At 57.7% G+C, this 23,600-nt stretch overlaps 1 protein-coding gene across 1 annotated transcript; it reads left to right on the forward strand.

The window, feature by feature from the left end:
• Positions 1 to 8,640: 8,640 nt before the first annotated feature.
• STAC2 (SH3 and cysteine rich domain 2) lies at positions 8,641 to 21,829 on the forward strand. The gene is made up of 11 exons (XM_036342049.1): positions 8,641 to 9,090; positions 15,946 to 16,252; positions 16,585 to 16,682; positions 16,836 to 16,926; positions 17,885 to 17,997; positions 18,088 to 18,160; positions 18,263 to 18,324; positions 18,777 to 18,874; positions 19,262 to 19,313; positions 19,667 to 19,804; positions 20,294 to 21,829. The coding sequence occupies exons 1-11, from the start codon at positions 9,001 to 9,003 to the stop codon at positions 20,396 to 20,398; spliced, it is 1,227 nt and encodes a 408-aa protein (XP_036197942.1). The 5' UTR covers positions 8,641 to 9,000; the 3' UTR covers positions 20,399 to 21,829.
• The last annotated feature ends 1,771 nt before the right edge of the window (positions 21,830 to 23,600 follow it).

Below are 23,600 nucleotides of genomic sequence, written 5' to 3' on the forward strand. Positions count from 1 at the left end.
ATTCATGAGCCGCGTAGAATCCCAGAGACTCATAGGCTAGGACCCCTCACATGACCCCATGGGAGGAACCTGACCCCTCCCAGGGGACAGGACAAGCAGGCATGCTCCATCACACGCACCTACAAAGGGTCTTTGCTCTCTGCTGGCCTCCCACCCTCCTCTTCCCCCACCCCAACACACAGGTGCGGTGATGGCAGGACACCTGTGCTTTTGCTGGGCTGCCTGGCTAGGGGACTGGAGTTTACAGAACATAGTCCAGCTTGCTGTGGAAACAATTCGGGGGGTGGTGCTGGCAGGGAGAGCCTGCCTGTGGGGAGGAGCGGTGTGTCTGGGGGTGACCCCTCCCAGGGCAGTAGAAGGAGAGGAGTTCCAGCGGGGGTGGTTTCTTTGCCCCTCCTCTGCCCTGGGGTATGGGGAGGACTGTGTTTTTGGACAAATACAGTCTGCCTTGGGGAGGGCCTCCTTCCCCATGCTCAGCCCCTGTTGTCACTGTACACAGACAGCCCCAGGCCCCTGTGCCCAACCCCCAACTACTGTTTGGTATAAACAGACAAGGGCCGTGCAGAGAGCAGAGAGACAGGCCTCTCAACACATCGCCTGAGCTCATGTGACCTTAGCTATCCAGGCTTGGTGACTCTGCAGGGCCTGCCTGGGGACAGGGAAAGCCAAAGGGTCCCCACTCAGGGCACCTCCATCTCCAGGTGCCTGGCCCTTGGTCCTGTACCTGCTTTCTTTTCCATAAACCCAGACAAAATGAAAGAAGGGAGAAGAAAGGGATGGGAACATGCCTGCTAGGGAGGCCAAAGGAGCCCAAATACCCAAGATCCCCTGATAAGAACCCCAAGACTTGGAGAGCCCACCCATTGCCCAAAGGTAGAGTCCAGGCAAGGAGGCCCCCATGGAGCCCTCCAAGGTTGGACAGAGCAGGATCCCAGGAAGGGAGGGGAGTGGAGGGGTCCTGGCCACCTTGGTCCTGGCCTGGGGGGAGCAGGGTATGGGGCAGAGGAGGCAAGCAGGCAGATGGAGGTAGAAAAGGTGGAGGCTGGTGTGGGCCCCTTTGAGGACAATCCCCAGAGCAGGTCCTGGGAGTGGGACCCCAACTCCAGCACCCAATTCCCTGCCCTCTCACCACCCTCCACCTGCTTGCACCCTCCCCCTTCGCCCCTGAGTGCATCTCTCCCATACTGGCTGCTAGTCCTTCCTCCCACCCCTCTGCACTCTGTCCCATCAGATGTTGCTGGGCCTGTTCCTGGTTTTCCATGGCTCTCTCTCCTCTCTCCCTCCTCCTCTTTCTTTCCTTCTTCCTTCCTTTCTCTCTCTCTCTCTCTCTCTCTCTCTCTCTCTCTCTCTCTCTCTCTCTCTCTCTCTCTCTCTTTCCTCAGCTGGGCTTGAGGCAGTGGCTGGAACCTAGCTACTTGCAGCCCCCCAACCCCACCCTACTCTTTCGCTGGGCCCCTGGGCCAGCACAGAACAGAGTTTGAACAGCTCATCCTCAAGCCGAGAGAGGCCTTGGGACACTTCTGGTGCGGACCCCGCACTCTCAGAGGATTCTCAGGCCCTGGGTGGTGGGGGGAGGCCCCCACAAGGCAGGGGCATGGCGCAGACTCCCCTCTTTACCTTCTAAATGGGACCAAGGCCTCCCTCCCACCCGGTGTGGCAGTGAGGATTAACGGTCATTCTGTGGTGCTGCATCTTTGTCCAGGGTTGAATTCCCAAGAGCTCCCCTTGGGGTATCGGGGGGCACCAGCAAGGTCCCCAGTGTCACAGTCCTGGGGGATATAGACGTGACTGTCTCAGAAACTTCCCCACACACAGATAATTTCAGGGACAACTTTTTGGGTGCAATTTTTTTAATGGATTTTTCCCCACCCAAATGTTCTATCATTTTCTAGGCCATGGCATAAACCAATCCTAATAATACCCTTTTGGGCTTCGTAAGCCAAGGAAGTAACTTTTTATCTGTAAAAAAAAAAAAAAAAAAAAAAAAAAAAAATGCTGAGAAATAACAATTCTATGTCCTTTTTCTCCTCTAACCAAAATGTCTTGTTTGGTTTTGCTTTCTATCCCAAGGCAACATTCGAACCTGGAGAGTGGGAGAGTTGAAGGGTGAGGTCTACCCCTCCCTCAAAGAAAGAGGGGCTGAGAGGAGAAGGATCACTCATTCATTCATTCATTCATTCATGCATTCAACAAAATGCTATGAAGTGCCTACTATGTACCAGGCGCTCGCTCTCTCTCTCTCTCTCTCTCTCTCTCTCTCTCTCTCTCTCTCTCTCAGTGGAATCTTGTCCATCAAGGGCAAAAGGCCTGGGCCCTGAGTTCCAGGCAAAATTATTTTACAAAGGAAGGGATGAGAGCGTGATTTTTTAGATATCTCAGGCACAGGCACACAGGAGCGTGCACACACAGAGGAAGCTGACAGTCCCATATGGCAACCCCTGTGTGGTCAGTGTGTCTGCACACAAATTCCCCTCCCCCAAGAGGCAGTCCCTCCTCCAGCAAAATGCCTCTGAGGATTTTGGGTGCACAGTTCCAAAGGGCACCCCACTGAACAGTTCCCCTGGGGTTGGACAACACACAGGCCTGGCTCTAAGCCCCAATCTTCTTTTTTTTAAATATATTTTTATTGATTTCTGCCAGAACCGGTTTAGCTCAGTGGATAAAGCTTCGGCCTGCGGACTCGAGGGTCCCGGGTTCGATTCCGGTCAAGGGCATGTACCTTGGTTGCGGGCACATCCCCAGTGGATGTTTCTGGCTCTCTATCCCTCTCCCTTCCTCTCTGTAAGAAATCAATAAAATATGTTTAAAAAATAAATAAATAAATAAATAAATAAATATATTTTTATTGATTTCAGAGAGGAAGGGAGAGGGAGAGATAGAAACATCAATGATGAGAGAGAATCATTGATCAGCTGCCTCCTGCCCGCCCCCTACTGGGGATCAAGCCCGCAACCCGCATATGTGCCCCTGGCCAGAACCCAGGGACCCTTCAGTCCACAGGCCTACGCTCTAAGTTCTACCCTAACCGATTTGGCTCAGTGGATAAAGCTTCGGCCTGTAGACTGAAGGGTCCCAGGTTCAATCCCCGTCAAGGGCATGTACCTTGGTTGCGGGCAGATCCCCAGTAGGGGGTGTGCAAGAGGCAGCTGATCAATGTTTCTAGCTCTCTATCCCTCTCCCTTCCTCTCTGTAATAAAACATATTAAAAAATAATAATAAAATAAAAAATATTTTTAAAAAATTCTCTCAAGTTCTGAGTGAACCACTTTGCCTGCTCTCCGCCCGCCCCCACCCCTTCCTCCATGGCCCGGATGAATTGCTCAGTGGGGCGGCAGGGAGTGAGTTTGAGAAGCCACTTTGCACAGGAAAAGTCAGCTTCCTGACCAACATTCAAAGCCATTTGTCCACTTTTCTCTGCCTTCCCTTCTCACCACTCCCCCTCCCTCTTGTTTGCCTGCAGCTTCCAGAACGGGCTGTTCTTTTTCACACCTCTGCGCGTTTTCCCAGGCTGTTCCCTCTGCCTAGAACTGCTGGCCACCCCCAAGTCGGCCAGAGGGGCCCCCTGAATTATTGCGCCCTTGGGTCAGGATTTACAGTAAGACCTCTAATGCGGGGATCAGGCGCCCCAATGTCCATTATTACTCCAGGCAATCAGAAGGCTTAGGAGTCTCAAATGTAGACAGACCCTCAAAGGCCCCCGCTAAGCACAGCTTTCTTGCCGTGCATCCAATGCTGCTTTCTGTGCGGCCTGCAGGGGGCGGTGTGGGCTCAGCCCTGCCCCAGGCTCTCCCATGCAGCTTCCAGCGGGCTCTAGACTTTCCCAGCCGGAAAACCTCTCCCCATGGACCCCAGCGAGGAGTTACAGGCAGGGTCCACCCTCCCTGCCTCAACGTCTCTTTGTCATCACCACCCTCACGCTTCTCACCAGAGGCACCCTCACCTCTAACCCTGCATCCAGTTGCTTCCAAACACCATCCTCCCTCTTTCCCACCAGCTTTCAGCAACAGCCTCCATCCCAGTCTGTGCCCAAAGCCCCTTTCCAGCAAAAGGCTCCTCCTTGAATAGTTTGGGCCCCCTCAGCGCTCATCTCTCCAAAATTCTAACCCCTAACAGCAAGCACCCTCAGTCCACTGGGCTCCACCCCCTCACTCACCCCAAAGTGATGACATTGCTGTTACCTTGGTAACAGATGCCTTGTGGGTGGGTGGGGGAATGGACTAGAGAAAGAAAGCAGTGGCTTTGGGACACTGTCAGAGCCATGGGAGGTGGGTAGGGGGCAAACTGACACAGGGCCTGGGAGGGGCTGCCAGGGGCGCTGACCCGCCCCACCATGGCTGCGGTCAGCCCTATGTCCCCAGCCTCAAGGAAAAAAAGAACAGAATAGAAGGGGACATCTTCCTGGAAAGAGAGATTTTCTTCATGGGGGAAAGGGAAATATCCCCAACCCCACCGTCCCCCTCCCACAGGAGCAGGTCTCCTGGGCTTGGCAGGGGCGAGGGAAGGGATTGCATATACTGGAGCCCAATTTGTTCCCCTCCAGGGAGCCTGGGGCACAGACAGCGGGAACAGTTCACCCAGGGCGTATTAGGGACAATGCCACCAGCAGCAGGAGGGTGGCTCTATACCAGTGTCCTGAGCTCCTGGGGTTGGTGGCAGCAGGGGGTGGAGGGGCCCTCCTCCAGCCCCTGGGGACCTGGCTGTCCCAGATGCCACAGACGGGAAGTGTGTCAGGCACTTGCGTAAGAGCCTTCTATATTTCCATAAAGTCGTAATTGCTGAGGCCTGCCATGGGCCTTAGCTCATTAGAGTGGTATCTGCCTCTGGGCCCCAGGGTGGGCTGGCCGGCAGGGGGAGGTGGGGGAGACTGGACAAGGCCAGGCCACTCATGGTGTTCTCTGCACCCCCAGCCCCACGGGTCCCTCTTCCTCTCCCCAGCTAGGAGATGAGAACCCAGACTTGACCTCAACCATGATGGACTACTGTGGAGAGCGGCTACAGTGTTTGGACAGAATCAAGCCTCGGACTAATGAGAGGGCACAGTCCTCATGGCCACGTGCAAGTCCAGTGGTTCTCAACCTTGGCTGCACATGAGAATCACCTGGGAATCTTTTTTTAAAATCCTGATTTCTGGGCCTCATCCTCCGGAAATTCTATTTCTTTGTTACTAATGATGAGGCCCAGAAATCAGGATTTTAAAAAGATTCCCAGGTGATTCTCATGTGCAGCCAAGGTTGAGAACCACTGTGCAAGTCCCAGCTTGGAGGGCAGAGCCCGCCCAGCACAATTGTAGCCAACAGCTATGGTTGTGAGCTTGAACCTGTGGTCCGAACACGTGGCCCCACGTGTCTGAGTCATGTGGGCTTGATAGAGTTCAGGTGCGTGTAGTTGAGTAGGCTCGAAACCCACGATAATGTTGTAAACATCTTGACCACGCCCTTACTTTGCCTCGTGGCATCTGGCTATAAAACAAAGACATGGCTTGTAGTCCGTGGCGCTTTCTCTCCATCAGAGAGGACAGCGTCCCACCCAGACCCAGCTTTATTCTCTTGTCTGTCTTTTCTAATCCTTCACCGCCCCCTCTCAGGGTCACCCTTGGCCGTGCTGGTGCGGCACAGACTACCCCACTCCAGGTGTGCTGATTCTAAAGCTAGAGGGAAAGGCCAGGCACTCAGGTGTTCAGCTTGGGTTGTCCTGGGCAACCCCTGGGGGCAGAGGCCACAGCGGGAAGGGCTTGAGCTGAAGGGGAAAATAAGTCCGTCCTGTGGAAGGAGTAGCAATCCCTCACATCAGCGAATCTCAAACTCTTACATGAGGAATCCTGGGGGGTCATTCAAGTCAAAGATTCTTAATCCTTTGGGGATCTTAGATTCTCTGAGGAGCAGATGAAAGCTCTGACTCTTCCCAGAAAGTGCTTCTCCTCCAAATTTTACATAGTTTCAAGGGGTTCACGAGCTTCCTAAAGCTTACCTGCAAGCCCAAGGTTAAGAATTCTTAATAACAACAAGGATTATTGCCCCATTTTAATGCAACTCCCCATTTCAACCTATTCTAGTCCAATTATGTCCATCTAAAAAGATGGAAATGAAAGTCCCTCCAGAGAACAGCTCTCTGCCCAAAATCGAAGAACAAAAAATAGGGCAGTCTGGGAAGAGGACCAGACTCTCTCAGCGTGCTGGACACTGTGCCCCAGGCAGGTTTAAGTCATGGGGCCATCTCTCAGTCCCCGGGCTCCTGAGAGCCCAGTGCCCACCCTCATTCAGGCGGCTCCCCTACCGAGAGGCACTCCAGTAGTTGTATTTTGACTTCCGGTCAACTAGGGGGTTCTTTTGAGAGTGTGACTGCCATTTATCCTCGCGTGGCACCTTGACCCTTGTTATTTCAGCCTCTGCATCTGAGATGGGGCAATGTTCCTCTTCCAGGAGAAGCTGGTCCGGCGGTTCCCGCCCTGTCCCTGAGCCACTGCAGTAGGAGTTGTTGGCACTGAGACAATGACTCAGACTTAGTGGATGAAAGACTTCTCTGAAACACATCCAGAAAGGACATGCAGAGGTCATGGCATCCAGCCCCCTGGCCTCCTCCATATTTGCCCCACCGCAGGCTTCTGGCGCCGAGGCCAGATGGGCCCAGGACCCACCAACTTTCCTGGCTTGCCTTGGTCACTGGTGCCACCGATTCCCCCGGGAATCCTTCCTCTTGTCTCATCAGAATCCTTTCCTGGGTTGACTCCCCCATGAAATAACAGGCTCCAAATGACTCAGGAAAGCGAGGGAACGAAGCCGTTTCTTCTCTCTGCCTCGGGAAAAGCACTGGGAAGGAACAAATATCCCAAAAGAAAGGAGGCAAAGAAGAAAATTAATTTTCCCTGCTTGTCTTCCCTGGGCAAACTCATTCATTCATTCTCCCAACACTGCACTATGTCCATTTTGTTGATGAAGAAATCAAGCCTCTAAAGGGTTTAGTTACTCACCCAAGGTCACAGTTAATTAGTGACTATACAGGCACTGGATTCTAAGGAACCCCGAGTTTCTGCTATGTGGGAGAAACAGGGGTACCTCCCCCAGGAGGTCTCTAAATGCGGAAGGCCTTGTTTGCTCTAGTCCAGGATAGATGGGGGGAGAGGGCTGACAACTCTATATCAGGGTGCTCCAAGCATTTCTACATCTCAGTTGGCCAGGGAGGGAATTTTGGGGTGCCCTCAGCTGGGCAAGAGGGAGGAAGGCAGCCCTCTGAGGAGATTGGGAGAAGGCTGGTCATGAGTGGGTCTTTGGGAAGACTGGTTTAAGGACTGGGGCCAGGTTCTAGTGAAGCTCCTTTTAGGAAAGCTAGCTCTCAGCGTCTATGGCTGCAGTGGGTGGATCTGGAGGGGAGGGGACTAAGCCCCCACAATCACGAACCCTCACATCTGCCCTTGTCCTACTTCTGTCACTGGCAAGTGAATCTCTATTCTTGGACACAGTAACCTGAGCGGTCCTCCAATGGTGAGCTCATCCTTGGGAGGAGGGAGATCGCATGGATGGCTATGTGCATGGGCAGACGCAGGGTTCAGCCCCTCCTGCAGGGCTGGCATAAAGGCAGGACCTCCTTGAAGTCCCCCCTCCCCATCTTATCACCCACAGCAGATGAGGAAGAAGGAGGCTTAGACCCAGAAGTCTCTCCACCCCCACCCAGGAAAGAGTCTCTCAACTCCCAACTTATCTCCCTTTCCTTGGACAGGCCAAGAGATGAAGCTAGACCTTTTGGTCAGGACGGGAGGTGAGGGGAAATAGGAGGTAAACACACACACACACACACGAGCACACACACGCATGCATTAGAAGAGATACCTTCAGACAAGTGGGCAAGAACCTGCTTGCCCCTCCACCGTTCCCTACCCCCTGATGTAACTCCCTCTGTGGCAGGTTCCACAGGAGGGGGCGTGTTCTGGAGAAGGTTAGAGGACCTCAGGTGCTGGGCCTGCGGCCACTGCTCTCTCTTTTCTGCTGAAGTCCAGACAAGACTGGAAAGTGACACAATGTCCAGCTTTTCATCCACAAAAAAGCAGTTTGTCCTGCCTGGCCTTTGACACATGGTGTTAAGTTGTCCCTTCTCTGCCTGAGGAAATCACCACCTCACAGCCCAGGGGGGTGCGTGTGTTTGGAGAGCGTCTCTCCAGGGCAGAGAGACACCCCCGTACTGACTGGGGCAGATGGGTCCCCCTTCTTCCCCCACCTCTACCAGGAAGTCCTCATTTGGATTCCACTCTCGGCTCTCCTTCTGCAGATGTAACCGATCTCTATTCCCCACCCCACCCCGCCCCCAGCCTTATCCAGACTCTAATATGACCTCTGGAGCCATCCCTCAACCTTGTCACGCCACCCCTTCCAGGCTTTTCAATGTAAAACGGCCCCCCGCCACGTCGCTCCCTTCCAAGCCCCGCCCCATCTTGTCGAGCCCTCCCAGGCTCCGCCCCCTTCGCCCGCGGTAGCCAATCGCTGAGAAGCAGATTTGCATAGCGGCGCGGGGGAGCGGCGGAGGGAAGGGGGCGGGACCACGCGACCTCCTAAATCAAAGTTGGGAGGCGAGGACTGGGCGGAGGGGGCCTCGGGGTGCGGGGCTGGGGCCCGCGGGGCGGGGGGGCAGGATGGGGGGCGGGCGCAGCGGGCGGCGGGGGTGGCCGGACCGGGACAGCTCCCCGGCTCCCTCCCTCGGCTCATCCCCGCGTCCCCACTTCCCTCCTCCCCTGACTCCGAGCAGCATCCTCTGCGGACCCTCGGTCCTCACTCCCGGGGCCGTCCCGCTCCCCTCGCTCGGTGTCGTTACCACCCTCCCCAGCCACCCCGGGAACTTTCTCCGCCCGCGCACGGGAGTGAGGGGTTGCTTCGTCTGGGCGCGTTTTTCCCGGGGTTCATTGGGTGGCAGTCTTCGCGGAAGGGTCCCAGAGAGACGCCCGCCCCCCGCAGCCTGCCCCGCAGCTGGCGGACCGTCGGGCCTCGGCATCCTCGCGGTCCCTCTCCCCCAACCATGACCGAAATGAGCGAGAAGGAGAGCGAACCGGATGACGCGGCCACCCACACCGCCCCGGGGACCGCGTCCGTCCTCCACGAATCCAAGGTAACTCGGGAGGCGCGAGGCCTGGACCCCTCCCGGTCCGAGGCGCCCCGGGCCGGACGCCCTGCTCCGGGCTCGGCTGCCCTGGGGTCGCAATGTCGGGGCAGGTGTGATTCTTCAGGCTCCGCGCGGGGGACTGGGTTCGCCACGGCGGGCCCCCCGGAGCCCCCTTCCCACGCGCACGACACGCCCTTGCGCGCGTGATGAGCAGACGCACCCGCGACCCCCCGGGGAGCTGGCACCTCGGCTGTTGGAGGGAAGCGGCGCGGCGCCGGCGGGGGGAGCGTGCGGCCGTGTGTAGCGGTGTGCGCGCCGGTGTGTTGCGTGCGAGGCGCATCCCCGTGGAGTCCGCCGGGTCTCGGGGTGCAGCTCCGCCTGCCCCCCTCTCTGCCTGTGTCTCTCTGCAAATGTCTCTGCCACCTGCTTGTCTCTGTCTCGGTATCTCGGGGCGCGTCTCTCCCGCGTTCTTCGGGCATCTCTGCGTGTTTATCTCTGAGTGTCTCCGACCCGCCGCAGTCCTGCATCCCCCCTCCCAACCGGGTTAGTCTGGGGACGCGAGGCCGCGGCCCAGGGGTGCGCAGCGGCGAGTCCACGCTGGGGGCTGCGGCAGCGCGGGCCCGGCGGGCGGGGACCCGGGGCTGTGGCTGCGGCTCCACACCAGAAAGGCAGGCTGCTCCCCCGCACCCCGGGATCTGGACGGGGGGTGGGGAGGAGAAAGGGCGCGTAACAAGCAAAAAAGAGAAGTCATCGTAATTAATGAATGTCATAATTAACCCTAATTATGTATGATCGTTACTCCTGCGGGAGTCACAGTGAATAAATTATTCCCCAGTGAAGTCAGGCGGAGCCCAGGCTCCTGGCACTGAAGCGGGTGAGGGCGTCGCTCACATTCAAGCTCCCCCCCCCCCCCCAAATCTGTCTGCTCCCTTCCCAAAGTTCTAGGATCAGCGGTTCTCAACCTGTGGGTCGCGACCCCTTTGGCGGTAGAACGACCCTTTCACAGGGGTCACCTAAGACCATCCTGCATATCAGATATTTACATTACAATTCATAACAGTAGCAACATGACAGTTATGAAGTAGCAACGAAAATAATTTTATGGTTGGGTCACAACATGAGAAACTGTATTTAAAGGGCCAGAAGGTTGAGAACCACTGTTAGATGCTCACAGCTGACAGGCAAGAAGTTCTGCGGGAAGCAACCTGAGCTGGCCTGGGCATGGGCTCCCTGCCCCACCTCCAGACTTCAGGCCAAGACCTCCTCCTCTCTCCCTTCCGCCGGGTATTTTGTTTCCTCCCTGCTCCTGTCACCCAGAGGAGGAAGGCAGTGAGGACCAGAAGTAGATGGGGTCTTTGGCTCCCCCTGGTATCTCCAGTGCATCTATAGTTCTCTCCCATGCCCATCTTCCTCCTCATTCTGTCTTGACCCCCTGCCCCCAGCATATAAGGTTAATTCAAGGTCAAGGTCATCAAGGGAGTGACCAGGGGGAGGTGAGTAAAGCCAGGGTGGAGTCTGGCTGAGGCACCCCAGCAAGCTCCTCATCCCTAAACCAGAGGGACCCCGTGGGTCTTCATGTCCAAGTCTTCAGATAGACATTTTTTTAAATTCTTTTTGTTGTTGTTGTTTTATCAGATATACATTTGACCTTCTCCTGGCCCCTTCTGAGAATGAGACCCTGGGCTCTCAGACCACAGAGTTAACTCCCCCTCAGAAAGTCAAGTGTCTACTGGGAAAGGAAAGAGGTGTTGGGGCAGGAGGCTAGTGTTTGGAATATTTGTGACAGCTTCTTTCCAGCAGAGGGTCCCAGGAGCTGAGCCCCATCCCGAGGTCCAAGGCCCCTGACCTTCTCCGTTGCCTCTAGTCACCCTGGACAGACATCCGCCATCCCGCTCCTTGCTCCCCAGGGACCAGGGGGTCTGCTTCCCACACCAAGGCCTGGCAGCTCTGCCCCTTCCTGAAGAGCTCCCCACAAGCAGGCAGGAGTGAACGCAGGCAGGACCCTGGGCAGTGCTGCCTCAGCAATCAGCAGGCTGCAAGCTCAGCTGTGTGGGCAGGGGGAGGCCTGTGCCTGGCAGGTTTGCACTGCCCTCCTCCCCGGCCAAGGACCCTCCAATGCCAGTCACCTCTGGGTCTGAGCCTTGGATATCCCAGGAGCAGGGGAGGAGGTAGGGTGCCCATTTGGCCTGGCCACGCTGTGCCTTTGCTCCCTTCCCCTCTGCCACCCCTTGTGAAGGGCTCAGTAATAACTCAATAGTAACAGGCTGGGCTGGGGCTCAGGAGGGCACAGGTGGGCAGAGAGAGAATAATTCAGGACCCTTGCCAGCCTCCTTCCATTCTCCTCCCCCATCCTGTCTCAAAGAAACTTCTATCTCCAGACTGTAGCAGTCGGGGAGAGGAAAGGAGGAGGGTTGGCCGCTGCCCACCCAGCTCAGTTCGAGGCAGGTACAACAGAGGGGGCTGGTACCCACAGGCAGAAAGCCAACATTCCAGGCTTATCTATCAGTGTTTGGGCCCTCTGGGCATTTCTTGCCAAATCCATCCTTCTGCCCACCCTAAGGTTGGGTCTCACCCCTGCATCCAAGCTACTCAGACACCTTCCTAGTGTTAGCATCCCCTTTTCTGGGTCCCCATCCCATACTACCACACAGGGCCCGCAATCACCCCCTTTGGTGCCATCTTTGGGAAGACCCTGCCATGCCAGCTCTGCCATCTGAGTCAGCTTGTGCTAAGTCCACCAACACCCACCGCCAGCTGCTTAGTGCCCTTTCAGGAGCTGGCAGGAAGTGAGGAGGTACAACGGGGAATTGAGAAGAGAAGGGACTGTCAAGGGCAGGGGTGGGGAACCTTTTTTCTACCAAGGGCCATTTGGATATTCATAACATCATTCTTGGGCCATACTAAATTATCAAATTAGCCTTCTCTATTTGGTTAAACATTTAATTAACTCACCCCTAAGGCCTTGGCAGGGCCAGACCAAGTGACTTTGCAGGCCTTATACGGCCTGCGGACCTGACATTCCCACCCCTCGTCTAAGGTATGGGGAAGTGGGGAGGAATTCGGAAGAATAGGGCTGGTGGTTCGGGCTCCAAGCCAGACAAGCTCCAGGTGCATTGGGATGGAATAGGATCCAAGAGAGGGCCCAGCTCACCAGGGTACATGGCAAGTTCTCCCTATGCCAGGGAATGGGTCCTGGAACAGTGCGGGCACCGAAAAGATAGCTGATGGGGAGATGGGGAAAGATCATCTCTGGGAACTAGGAGTCCCAGGAATGGGAATCCTTGGCCAGGCTGGGCCCAAATGACATCGTGTAGCCAAGCCGGATGTCTCTGGAGCGAGCAGGCATCAAGCCATTTGCCAGGGGTGATGCTTCCTGCCCTCCAACCACAGCCTTGACATCTGCCAGCTACCCCAGGTGGTATGTGGGGCCCACGCTGAGCCAGTGAGCTTCAGACAGAGTTGGGGTTGCCCTGGTGCTGGGGAACGTTTTGTTCCTGAGGCCTCTGGAACCTGACAGAGGTGGCTGGTAGCCCTGAGGCCAGGGGACCACTGGAAAGGAGAATAGGGAGGATTACGGAAATCCTGTGAGGTTGCTATGAAAATGATGGCCTTGGGAGGGGGGACATGATTGATGTCTTAAAATATTTGAAGGACTGATATGTGTTGGAGTAGCTCTTTCTGGAGCCAAGGGAGGAACAGGGGCCACAGGCAAAAATGGCAGGAGGCAGGGTTCGGCTCTATACAGGGAAGAACTTTCCAGCAGTCGCAGCTGCCCAAAGATGGAGTGACTGTCCCAAGAGAGGGTGTGCTTCCTGTCACAGAGGTGACCCACACAGTCAGACAACCACTCTGAGGGGACGTGCGGGGGATCAGATAGGGACTGCTCTACATAGCCAGTCTTTCAAGTCCCTGCTAACCTAAATGGTATTACTGGCCTGCAGACAAGCCCATGGAGCAACTGAGGGGCAGAGGTGAGGGCCAAGGCAGGGGACCGAGGGCCAGGAGGCTCCTGCTCACTTGGGCTCAACAGCTAAAGACACTGGTTCGAGTCCTGGCTCTGCTACTTCCCAGCTGAGAACTCATGGGTCAGTGACTTACCCCTATGAGACTCGGTTCCTCATCTGAAAGTGGGGTCATTGTCGCCACCTCAGAGGGTAGTGCCAGGATTAATGAGATGCTGCATAAAAAGTGCTCACTTCCAGCTCACTGACAGTGACAGCCCTTATAGCTCTAAGTTTATATTTTTGGACTCAGAGCCTTGCATTGCTGAGAGAGCATGTAGTCCTACCTCTTTCCTCTTGGATGTGGGGAAACTGAGGCTCGGGGAGAGGAAGGGAAGTGACTTGCCTTTAGACAGCAGGTTAGTTCTGCCCCCACGTCCAGCGTAGACTTCCAGAGACCTTGTGTGTTCAGTGTCCACCGCCTCTGGGCAGCGGTGGGTTCCCTTGCCTCCCTGGGCCTGTGAAAGCCCCCAGGGCCACATCTGGCCCATAGATCACATTCGTGTTCTAATTCACCGTCCCTCTGGCCCTCCACCTCTGCCTCAGCGTGCAGGCATCCGGGGCCCGGGGCCCCGATTCTCACAGGCACACAAAGAAGCCCACAGTGCTGTCCAGGAAGCTGCATTTGGAAGGAGCTGGGCAGCTCAGTGTGCCAGACACCCCAGGGTTCTGGCTTCACAGCTGGCAGTGGCACACCAGGCCTACCTTGTGCCCAGACATCTCCCTCTCTGCTCCCCTCATCCGTCTTGCTGCCTGATGACCTCCCCAGGGCTGGAGGGGCCACCACTTCCATCCTCTTGGCACCACTGCCAGGCTGGCTGCCATGGCACACAGGCTGCCCGGTGTGCCAGCTGGGAACCCTGGCCAAGTCTTCCTGTCTGAAGCCAGGCTTCTGGCCCCCGTTTTCTATCACTGGTGGAAAGGAGTAGGCCGGGGTAAGGGGGCTCTCAACTGGAGGGGAGTGGGGCGAGAATCTGGGTAGAGAAGATTCCAGGTCTCGTCCTGGGCAGACTCGAGAATGGTACGTTAGAGTGAGCAGTGGAAATAGCCCTGGCCTCCCTGCAGGATCCACTCTGCAATCCAAAGGGCTCCATTCAGGATTCCAGCCACTTGTTCATTTATCAGCCAACACTGACCCAGCAGCTGCTACATGTGCAGGCCCTGTAAGGTGGGAGGCATCTGCCCCTGCCCTTGGCTGGCTCGCAGTCCTTCGGGAGGATGAGAAGTGAATAACAACATAAACCTGATTGGAGCTGTAACGGAAGTCAGCACTGGGCACGACAGGCCCCAAAGGAGGGAGTGGTTCCACTAAATGGAATTCCTGCAGAAGAGGCAGCTTCCCGGAAGAGGAAGAGTCGCTGGAAATCCTGAAGGATAAAGAGGGTATTAATTGGATGAGGCAGAGAAGGGGACAAATAAGTCCATAGCTCAGAGGCATAAAGCACGGATAAGTCCAAACCCTCGTGCCCGGGTGGTAGGCGGAAGGCATGGTTGGAAAGGCAGGTTTGCGCAAGTTGCAGAGTTTCATGTCTGGAGCAAGGGCTTTTGCTGGGTCCTGAGGAGCCATGAAAAGTTTGGGGTGTTTTTTTAATATATTATTATTGATTTCAGAGAGGAAGGGCGAATGAGAGAGAGATAGAAACATCAGTGATGAGAATCATTGATTGGCTGCCTCCTGCACGCCCCCTACTGGGGATCGAGCCAGCAACCCTGGCATGTGCCCTTGGCCGGAATCAAACCTGGGACCCTTCAGTCTGCAGGCAGAGGCACTATCCACTGAGCAAAACTGGCTAGGGTCATGAAAAGTTTTTAGCAAGGTCAGGGATCACCTCCCTGTGTGGAAAGCAGATGGAGGCAGCCCGGCTGGTGTGGCTCAGTGGTTGAGAATCGACCCATGAACCAGGAGGTCATGGTTGATTCCTGGTCAGGGCACATGCCCAGGTTGTGGGCTCAGTCCCCATTAGGGGGTGTGCAGGAGGCAGCTGGTCAATGATTCTCTCTCATCATTGATGTTTTTCTCTCTCTCTCCTCCCTTCCTCTCTCTCAAATCAATAATATATATATATATAGAAAGCAGGTAGAGGCAAAGGGTTGTGGCCTTAATCAGACTGGGGGTGCTGTGGCCTGAATTAGGGCAGGGCTGTACAAGTGATGAGGTGATAGTAGGGGACAGGCTGGAGAGGTGTTTTGAGGGGAAATCAGCCCTGAGGATGAGGGTTGAGGGTGACCACCCCCCCCACTCCCACCCTGTTCAAGAACACAGGTGGACAACTGGGACCTGGAGTGTTTTGTTTGACCCCCAAAGTATTTTTTAACTCGAGTAAACAGTATGCCCATACAATGAAACCCTGCGTAGCCATAAAAAAGAATGATGGATCTCTTTAAGTATTGTTATGGAATGATTTCCAAGATTTACTGTTAAGTGAAAAAAGCAAGGCACAGGAAAAATAGTATACTACCATTTCTGCAAAGAAACAAAAAAATGAAACCTTTTAAATGTGTTTCTATTCAATTTCCCATAAAAGTCTAGATTTCTTTTGAAAATTGAAAACCCTGACAGTCCTGGGATGGCCTCCGTTGGCCAGAGGACACCAGCAGCGGCTCCCCAGCTGTTCAGTTTGCCGCAGTCCCCACCACTCCCCGTTGTGTGCCTGCCCAGCGGAACTGCTTTGCTCACGGAGGTTACTGTAGGCATCTGGGGTTGTGAGCCACCTTCTGGGACTTGGCAGCCTTCCTCTTAGTCCTTCATCTCACCTCTGGCCCTCAGCCTTCAGCTGCCGCTGACCCACCGACCTATCCTGGGGGAGGGGAGGCCAGCACCCTCTTGGGCTTCCACTCACAGTCCCTCTTCCTCTCTCAGCTCCAGCGGTTCAAGCGCTCGCTTTCCCTCAAGACCATCCTCCGAAGTAAGAGCGTGGAGAACTTCTTCCTCCGCTCAGGCTCTGAGCTCAAGTGCCCCACCGAGGTGCTGCTGACACCACCAACCCCGCTGCCCCCGTCCTCCCCACCAGGGGCACCCACAGACAGGGGCCTGCCCACCCCGGCACCCTCCCCCTGCCCAGCCCCACGTCCCCTGGCATCTCTCAAACCAGTGAGGCTGCACAGCTTCCAGGAACATGTCTTCAAGCGAGCCAACCCCTGTGAGCTGTGCCACCAGTTCATTGTAGGTAGGTGCCTGAGGCGGGCAAGGCGATGGGCCAGGTGGGCATGGGGAGTTGGCCTATGGAACTTCCTGATATTCATGGCTCCCAGTGCTCACTGTGCCCCTCACCCTGGGCAGACAGATGAGCTCTGTTGCGGTGGGGGGTGCCCAGTCTTGCTGTGTTTACTAACAACTCAGGCTTCAGTGCAAGTTCGCACCCTGACTGGACGAGGGGTAGAGGCTAGTCCCGGAGACTGGTCCCCTATCTCTCCCCACCCCTCACCTGCCTCCTTTGCTCCATCACCCATGGGTGTGCCCTCTTGATCAACCTCCTTTTCTGACCCAAATTCTTCCCAGGAAACTCCAAACAAGGCCTGCGGTGTAAGACATGCAAAGTCAGTGTCCACCTCTGGTGCTCCGAGGAGATCTCCCACCAGCAATGCCCAGTCAAGACGGTGAGTGGAGAGGGCCGGCGGAGCGCCCCCAGAACCAGCCTGTGGGGGAGTGAGTACCCCTCAAGCCTGGTTCCCCGTGTGGAGGTGAGGAAGATCCATTACTCCCTGGGCTGTGACATCCTCATGCCCTCTCTCTGCCCCCTCTTGCCGTAGTCCTCCTCCTTCCGTCGCAACTTCAGCTCCCCCCTCCTGGTGCATGAGCCGCCACCAGCCTGTTCCACAAGCCGGGAGTCCCCACCCACTGGTGAGTATCCCCCGTTGCTCCTGATCCCACTGTGGGGTGTTGAGCAGCCCATGCATTCCTCATCTGGGCACCTGTGTCACACGGGCACTGCCAGCTCTTGGCACGCTACCACCTCCCTTCTGTGGGTGCTCCTGTCCTGCATGTAGGGCTCCGTCATTCACTCATCCGTCAACAAACACTTTCCTGAGCACCTACTGGGTGCCAGACATTGTGCCAGCCACAGGGACATAGCACCGAAGAAGGTGAAGTTCTTGGTCTGTAATAGACATGAAATAGATAATCACACCAATTATCAGTGAGTCATCATTCAGATGAATGCCTACAACAAGGATAGGAAATAAAGAGGGGAGAAAGCCGCCACCGTCCTCAACCATGGAGACTGGGAAAGGCACCCGGAGAAGTGAGGGGGGAGCCAGTCCACTGAGGATCTGGGGAAGGCCAGTGTGGGCAGAGGGTGTGGCCTGAGGCGGGAAGGGGCAGTCACAGAAAGGACAGCATGGCTGGGACTGAGGGAGTGAGAGTGAGAAGGTGGAACAGGACCATGGGCTCAGGGCCTCAGGGTCCATTTTACGATTGTTCTTTGGACTTCATTCTAAGGACACTTCTTGTGTTTTTACAAGGGCATTCTGGCTGCTGTGTGGATTGGAGGGGCCGGAGTGGAAGCAGAGAGAGTAGTGGGGAGGTTGTGATGGTTGCCAAGAGAGAGTTTGGGAGCTTGGAGCAGACTGGTAGCGGTGGAGATGGAGGGAAGCGGGCAGATTCTAGAACATTCGGGAGGTAGGACTAAGTGACGGAGTGATATGGGCAGTGAGGAGAGTGAGGGGTCATGGGAGGAGGAGGGAGAATGGGGAGGGCAGATGAGGGGAGACCGGAGTTCAGCCAGGGCTGCGGTCCAGGGCTTCAGGGCTGAGCGAGGCCGGCAGCTGGGTGCCTGGCCTTGAGGGTGGATCCTCGGCAGGCGCCAGCGGGAAGGTGGACCCCATCTACGAGACCCTCCGCTATGGCACCTCCTTGGCACTGATGAACCGCTCCAGCTTCAGCAGCACCTCCGAGTCCCCCACACGGAGCCTGGTATGGTGGGCACCAGAGGGGGACCTCGGGGACAGGGGTCTCTGAGGAGGAGGGTCCAGGGGCTGAACCCTTCCCTCTCTCTGTCCCCAGAGCGAACGGGAAGAGCTGACGGAGGATGGGGAAAGCAGCATCCGGAGCTCGGAGGAGGGCCCTGGCGACAATGGTGAGTGGAGGTTAAGGCGCAGGGGCAGGAAGGGATCACAGTGTCACAGTGCGGTGGCTTCCTGCTGCCTCACACCCTGTCTCCCGCCCCTGGCATCTGCAGTGTTCACAGCCCCGGCAGAGAGCGAAGGGTCAGGACCAGAGGAGAAGAGCCCTGGACAGCAGGTGAGGTGATGCTGGCACCAGCCCCAGTAGGCCAGGTGGGGAAGGAATGTCACTGACCCACAGGTGGGTGAGAACAGGGTGAGTGGGAGGATCACTGCTCCATCATTTATTCTCAGTCTACAGCCTACAGGGGTGGGCCATGCTAGGGGGAGTGGTCACAGGAGGCAGGAGTATGACCCTCCCACCACTCACCCAACACCTATTGCTCCCACTCCTGTTCCCCAAGGGTGGGCAGTTTCAGGGTGCAGAAGGCAGCAGAGTATCCCCTTCTCCATCCTGGCCCAGTCCCCCCTGGGGTGTGTGAGCACAGCCGATAGGAGAGACTGACCTCTCCTTATCCTTGACCCAGGAGCTGTGTCCCACCTCCCAGCCCCCAGGTAGCAAGGTCAAGGCCAGTAGGTGGAGTGAAGAGGGTATGGCCCTCCCCTCACTGACCCAGAGCCCTCCCACAGCCCCCCAAACACCCGCTGCGGAAGGACGTGGGGCCCATGTACTCCTATGTTGCGCTCTACAAGTTTCTGCCCCAGGAGAACAACGACCTGGCTCTACAGTAAGTCCTCCTTGTGCCCAGCCCCACCGGGTGGCCACCTGGCTCCAACCTCAGGGCTCTGCACTCCCAGACCTTGGGACACGAGTGTGAGGGAGCCTTCAGGAACCTTCTCCTGGCGGACTTGAGGCTGCTGAGCCCAGAGAGGATCGGAGCTGCCCCGGGTCCAAGAGGGAATGGGTGCTAATGGCGTGGCTCCTGCCTCCGCCCCAGCTCTGTCCTGGCAATGCCTGCTGTCCCTGCGGTCACACAGTGTCCCCTTGTTGAGGGCATCAGGAATCCTCCTTCAGCTGAGGGGGGCATGCAGGGGATCTGGGGTCCAGGACTGTGGGGATGCAGAGGGGGCAAGCCCACCCTGCCCCATACGCTGCCCCCGCTCTCTCCTCCCAGGCCTGGAGATCGGATCATGCTGGTGGATGACTCTAACGAGGACTGGTGGAAGGTGACTTGGCAGGGTGGGAGACGGAGGGACCCTGGTAGGCATCTCACCCACCTCTGCCCTCAACGGGCACTGCCCCACCTTCTCTCCAGGCCCCAAAGACCGCTCCTCCTCCAGCCACTTCCTCCAGCCAAGCCTGGGACCAACCCTCAGACCTTGCTCTTGCTTTGACACCCCCCCTCAAGCCACCCCAGCTCTGTCCCTCTGCCCACCTAATGCCCTTCCCAATGCAGAAGCCACCCGACTGGGGGCTGGAATACAGAGAACCCAGAATCTGGCATTGGCTCTCAGTGGTCACTGGGTCTAGAGAAAGCAGTGGGGAGTGGCACTGGTGCTCATGCCAGCCTCATCCCCAGGGCAAGATTGGCGACCGGGTTGGCTTCTTCCCAGCCAATTTCGTGCAGCGGGTGAGGCCGGGCGAGAATGTTTGGCGCTGCTGCCAACCCTTCTCCGGGAATAAGGAACAGGGTTACCTGAGCCTCAAGGAGAACCAGGTGAGTGCCCGGGCCCTGCAGCGGTTACAGGAGGAGGGACTGCGGGCCCTCTAGTCCTCTCCTGCTGGGACTTGGGGTTGGTGGCACAGGCAGGGGGCTGAATTACAGAAGAGACAGCTTTGGGGAGAAGAGGAGCACACTGCATTAGGAGTCCAGAGGCTTGGGGTTGAATGGTGGCTCTGCCTCTGGCTTGGTGTGTAACCTCAGACAAGTTCTGCTCCCTCTGCGATATGGGAGAGGGGCTGCGTTAGACCAGCTGACCTCAAAGTCAGCCGCCAAGTGCTGCTCTGTGTCTGCTGATGGCCTGGTCTTGCTGCTGCACCCCAGACCCTTATGGGATCTGCTCCTATCACCCCAGCAGAGGTCTCCAGCCACATCTGATGCCCGTTCCCTCATTCCCGGGAGCGGGCCCCCTGGGAGCCATCAGCAGGACTCGGGGCCAGGGCTGCAGGCAGTGCCAGGCCTGAGCTCCGTGTCTCTCTGGCTCAGATCTGTGTGGGCGTGGGCAGGAGCAAGGATGCTGACGGCTTCATCCGCGTCAGCAGCGGCAAGAAGCGGGGCATGGTGCCAGCCGACGCCCTGACCGAGATCTGAGAGGAGCCAAGAGAACCCAGATGCCACCCCTGCCTGTGCCTGGCGCTCGCTTCTGGTCCCGGGAGGGGAGCAGGCATCTGCCCACACCCTTCCTCCCGCTGCCTCTCTCCTAGCGGCCATGCACCATGGCTTGGGAGGCTTCTGCCCTGAGGAAGGTTTCATTTCTTGGGTCCCTCGGTGTCCTGAGAAATGTGCTCCTCTGGGACTTGGGGATGGGGGTGGAGGAGAGAATGGGGGGGATGGGGAAGCTTCCAGGAAGGACCACCCCGTGCCCAGGCACCCCCAGTCCAGTTGCCGTGCTGAGCCCAGCCCTGAGGGGCATTCTTGGGGGAATGTCCCTGCCGCTTCTTCCCCAGAGCCTCCCTGTGCCCACACCAGCTTTGCATGACTGACACGCCCTCCCGCGGAGCCTCTGCCTGGGTCCGATTGTGTGCGGCGGCCACGCCCGGTGGCTGTGAGTGCCTTCCCGGCCTCCACCCCCCGCCCCAAAGTGCTGCTCTGTGTCGCTGACAGACGGGGTGGGAGGGGATTCGGGGCCACGGGAGGGTCCCGAGTCCATCTCCTGGTCTCACTGCCTCTGTCACTCCATCAATTCTCAGGAAAGTCCTGCAGGAACCTCTCCCGTTACTTGAAATCTGGGCGGACAGAGGAGGGGAGGGCTGAGGGCTGAGGGCGGGAGGATGTGTGGCAAACCAGAGACTGTCCCCTGGAGTCGAACAGTCACCACAGAGCAACCGCACCCCACCCTGGCTCCCGGGAAAAGGACAGCCAAGAGCAACCTGAACTCAGAAACCCGACCGAGAACAAAACACGCCCCGTTCATTGTCAGGACCCGAAAAGCCCCCCAGCAGCAGGACCCACCAGCCAGGGGAGCCCAGCCTCAGGGCTGACTTCCAGATGGCCTTCCTCACCCCTCTCTCTGCGCTCTGCAGTGAGGGTCCCTTTTCTGGCTGCATTTGCTCCCTTGTCCTGGACACAGAGCCCTGGGAGGAAGAGGGAGGGAGCGGCTGGGAAGGTGGGTGGTGGTTTGGCCACCAGGAAAGGAAGGGAGAAGGCACCTCGAGGGCGGGTGGGCACACAGAGATGAACACTCCCTCGCAGATTGCTTTTCTCTGGTGCCAGTTTCCCTCTCCCCCCAGCTCAGAGCCTCCTCTAGTGTCCTTGATCCTTGATCGTGCCAGCTGATGCCACCCCCACCCTGGGCACAGTCATGCCCTCCCTTGCGGTGGGAGGGACACGTGGTCTTACCCACTGGCCCCTGCCCCACGTCTCCCCTCGCCCCCCGCAGAGGGGGACTCAAGCCACACTGCCCTGTTTGCTGCCATGAGGCCCCTCAGCAACACCCCAGGGGCGGCCCGTTGCCCACTGTACATCCGGCTGCATGACGGTCTGCTGGGGCACCGCCAAGCCCCGGGACCCCTAATTAAACGTTTCTCGTCCCAGCCGGTCTGCTCTGTGTATCTGCTTGGGAACGAGGGAGAAAGGGGCAGGGAGTGGGGTGGGGGCTGGGAGAGCTGAGAGGAGGCCGGCCCAGGGTGCTGATCTCTGGGAGGGGTGCTGAGGCGGACACTGGAGGGGTCCCCGAGCCTCTTCCCTCCCTTCGGCTCGAGCAGCCTCAGCGGGATCGGGAGGTGTTTGAGAGAAGGGGCTGCGGAGAGCCGACGCGGAGAGCGTGGAAAGGACCCCAGGAAAGGGGGAAGCAAGGTTTGGGGGTGCGGGCGGGGCTGCGGCCACTTTCCGGCTCCCCGCGCACCTGGGTCGCGCCGGGGGCGGCACACACCTCCGCGCTCCCGGCGGTGCCCTGCGAGCCCGGGGCCTGCGGGGTTCAGTGTCCACCCGGGACCAGCCTCACCCCCGCAGCCTCCCGAGTCCGAGGCACACACGTTGGCGGCGGGGACCGTCGCGGACAGTGGGGCCCTGAGATGACTCAATCGGGAGCCTGGCGCGGAGATCCCCGCCCACCTGCGCCGGCAGAACAGCACCCCCCCTGCCCTGCGGGCGCCCGCGTCACGGGGAGCACGTCTCCGGCTATTTATAGGCGGAGGGGAGCGGAGAGGCAGCGGGAGGCGGGCTGTGGGGGTGCCGGGACCTGCTGGGGTGCTGCAGGGCGGGGAACCTGCTCCTCCCCATGGGCACGCCCCCGGGTCCGCTCCCCAGCGCCCCGCCCCCCAACGCAAGGTAGGCCAGGTGGGACCCGGCCCTGAGCTTTCTCTGGGCCCTTCACCCAAGGAAGGGCCTCGGGGCTGGTGGGGAGAAGGAGGATGACCCCCTCTTCCGAGGACCCCTGAGGGTGGGAGGGGAAAAAAGGGGTCACACATCCAGTCCAAAGGCTTAAAGAGAGAGCAACTCACATAATAGGCACCGACTGTGTTCCAGGAACCAAGCCAGGAACTTGATTTTATTTAATCTTGTCAATGACCCCATGGGGAAGGACGGAGAAGGGGAGGCCCTGGGACATAAGGTGGCTTCTCCAAGGTCTGGGGATGATCCTGCTGAACCAGGTCCCTTTTGTTCCCGGGGAAACTGAGGCCCAGATGGACTAGTAACTTGCCCAAGGTCACCAGCGGAATAGTGTTCCAGCCCCTGAGAAATCGAATCTCTTGCCAGTCAGCTCTTCTCCCACTGGGCCCTGGGTCTCGGGGTGCCTTAAACCAGCAAGATGGAAACAGAGACACCCCAGATGCTGGGCCAGGGGTTCCGGGGATCAAGACCCCACTCCACTGGAGACTGTGGGAGCCGTCCAGCCAACCCTCCTGCACACCCCACTCGCATCTGCCACCAGCCAGCAGCTGGCCTGGACCCAGGCCTCCTCCCCAGCCCATTTGCCGCACTGCTGAGCACAACAGCTTTTTCGGGTGGCTGAACCACTGACAGCATGCTCACAGCCTGAGGGCCAGGAACAGCTGGTGCCCTCACTATAGCCTCTGCCTTCCTCTGTGCCCACTCAGTGGGTGGCTGGACCAGCAGCGCCGTTGGCCTAGGGCAGAGAATGCCCAGGAAACTGCTGGTGGTGCCAACCCACCATTTGGCTCTGTTGTCTGACCCACATGTGCCCTGCATCCTCCCACCTCAGCCTGAGTTTAACTGTGTGGGGACAGAGGTTGCCTAGGCTGAGGAGAGATGCAAAAGGAGGGGGAGGCTGGGAGCCAGAGACAGGAGAGGCCTAAAAGGGTACAGAGATGGATACCCGAGGTGGGAGGAG

Source organism: Myotis myotis, unplaced genomic scaffold (assembly GCF_014108235.1).
Source record: "Myotis myotis isolate mMyoMyo1 unplaced genomic scaffold, mMyoMyo1.p scaffold_m19_p_17, whole genome shotgun sequence".
NCBI lineage: Eukaryota > Metazoa > Chordata > Mammalia > Chiroptera > Vespertilionidae > Myotis > Myotis myotis.

Coding starts and splice junctions, on each gene's coding strand:
- STAC2 (XM_036342049.1), top strand. CDS start 9,001: ATGACCGAAATGAGCGAGAAGGAGAGCGAACCGGATGACGCGGCCACC. Junction 17,998..18,087: donor AGTCCCCCACACGGAGCCTG/GTATGGTGGGCA, acceptor CTCTGTCCCCAG/AGCGAACGGGAAGAGCTGAC. Junction 18,325..18,776: donor AGAAGAGCCCTGGACAGCAG/GTGAGGTGATGC, acceptor GCCCTCCCACAG/CCCCCCAAACACCCGCTGCG.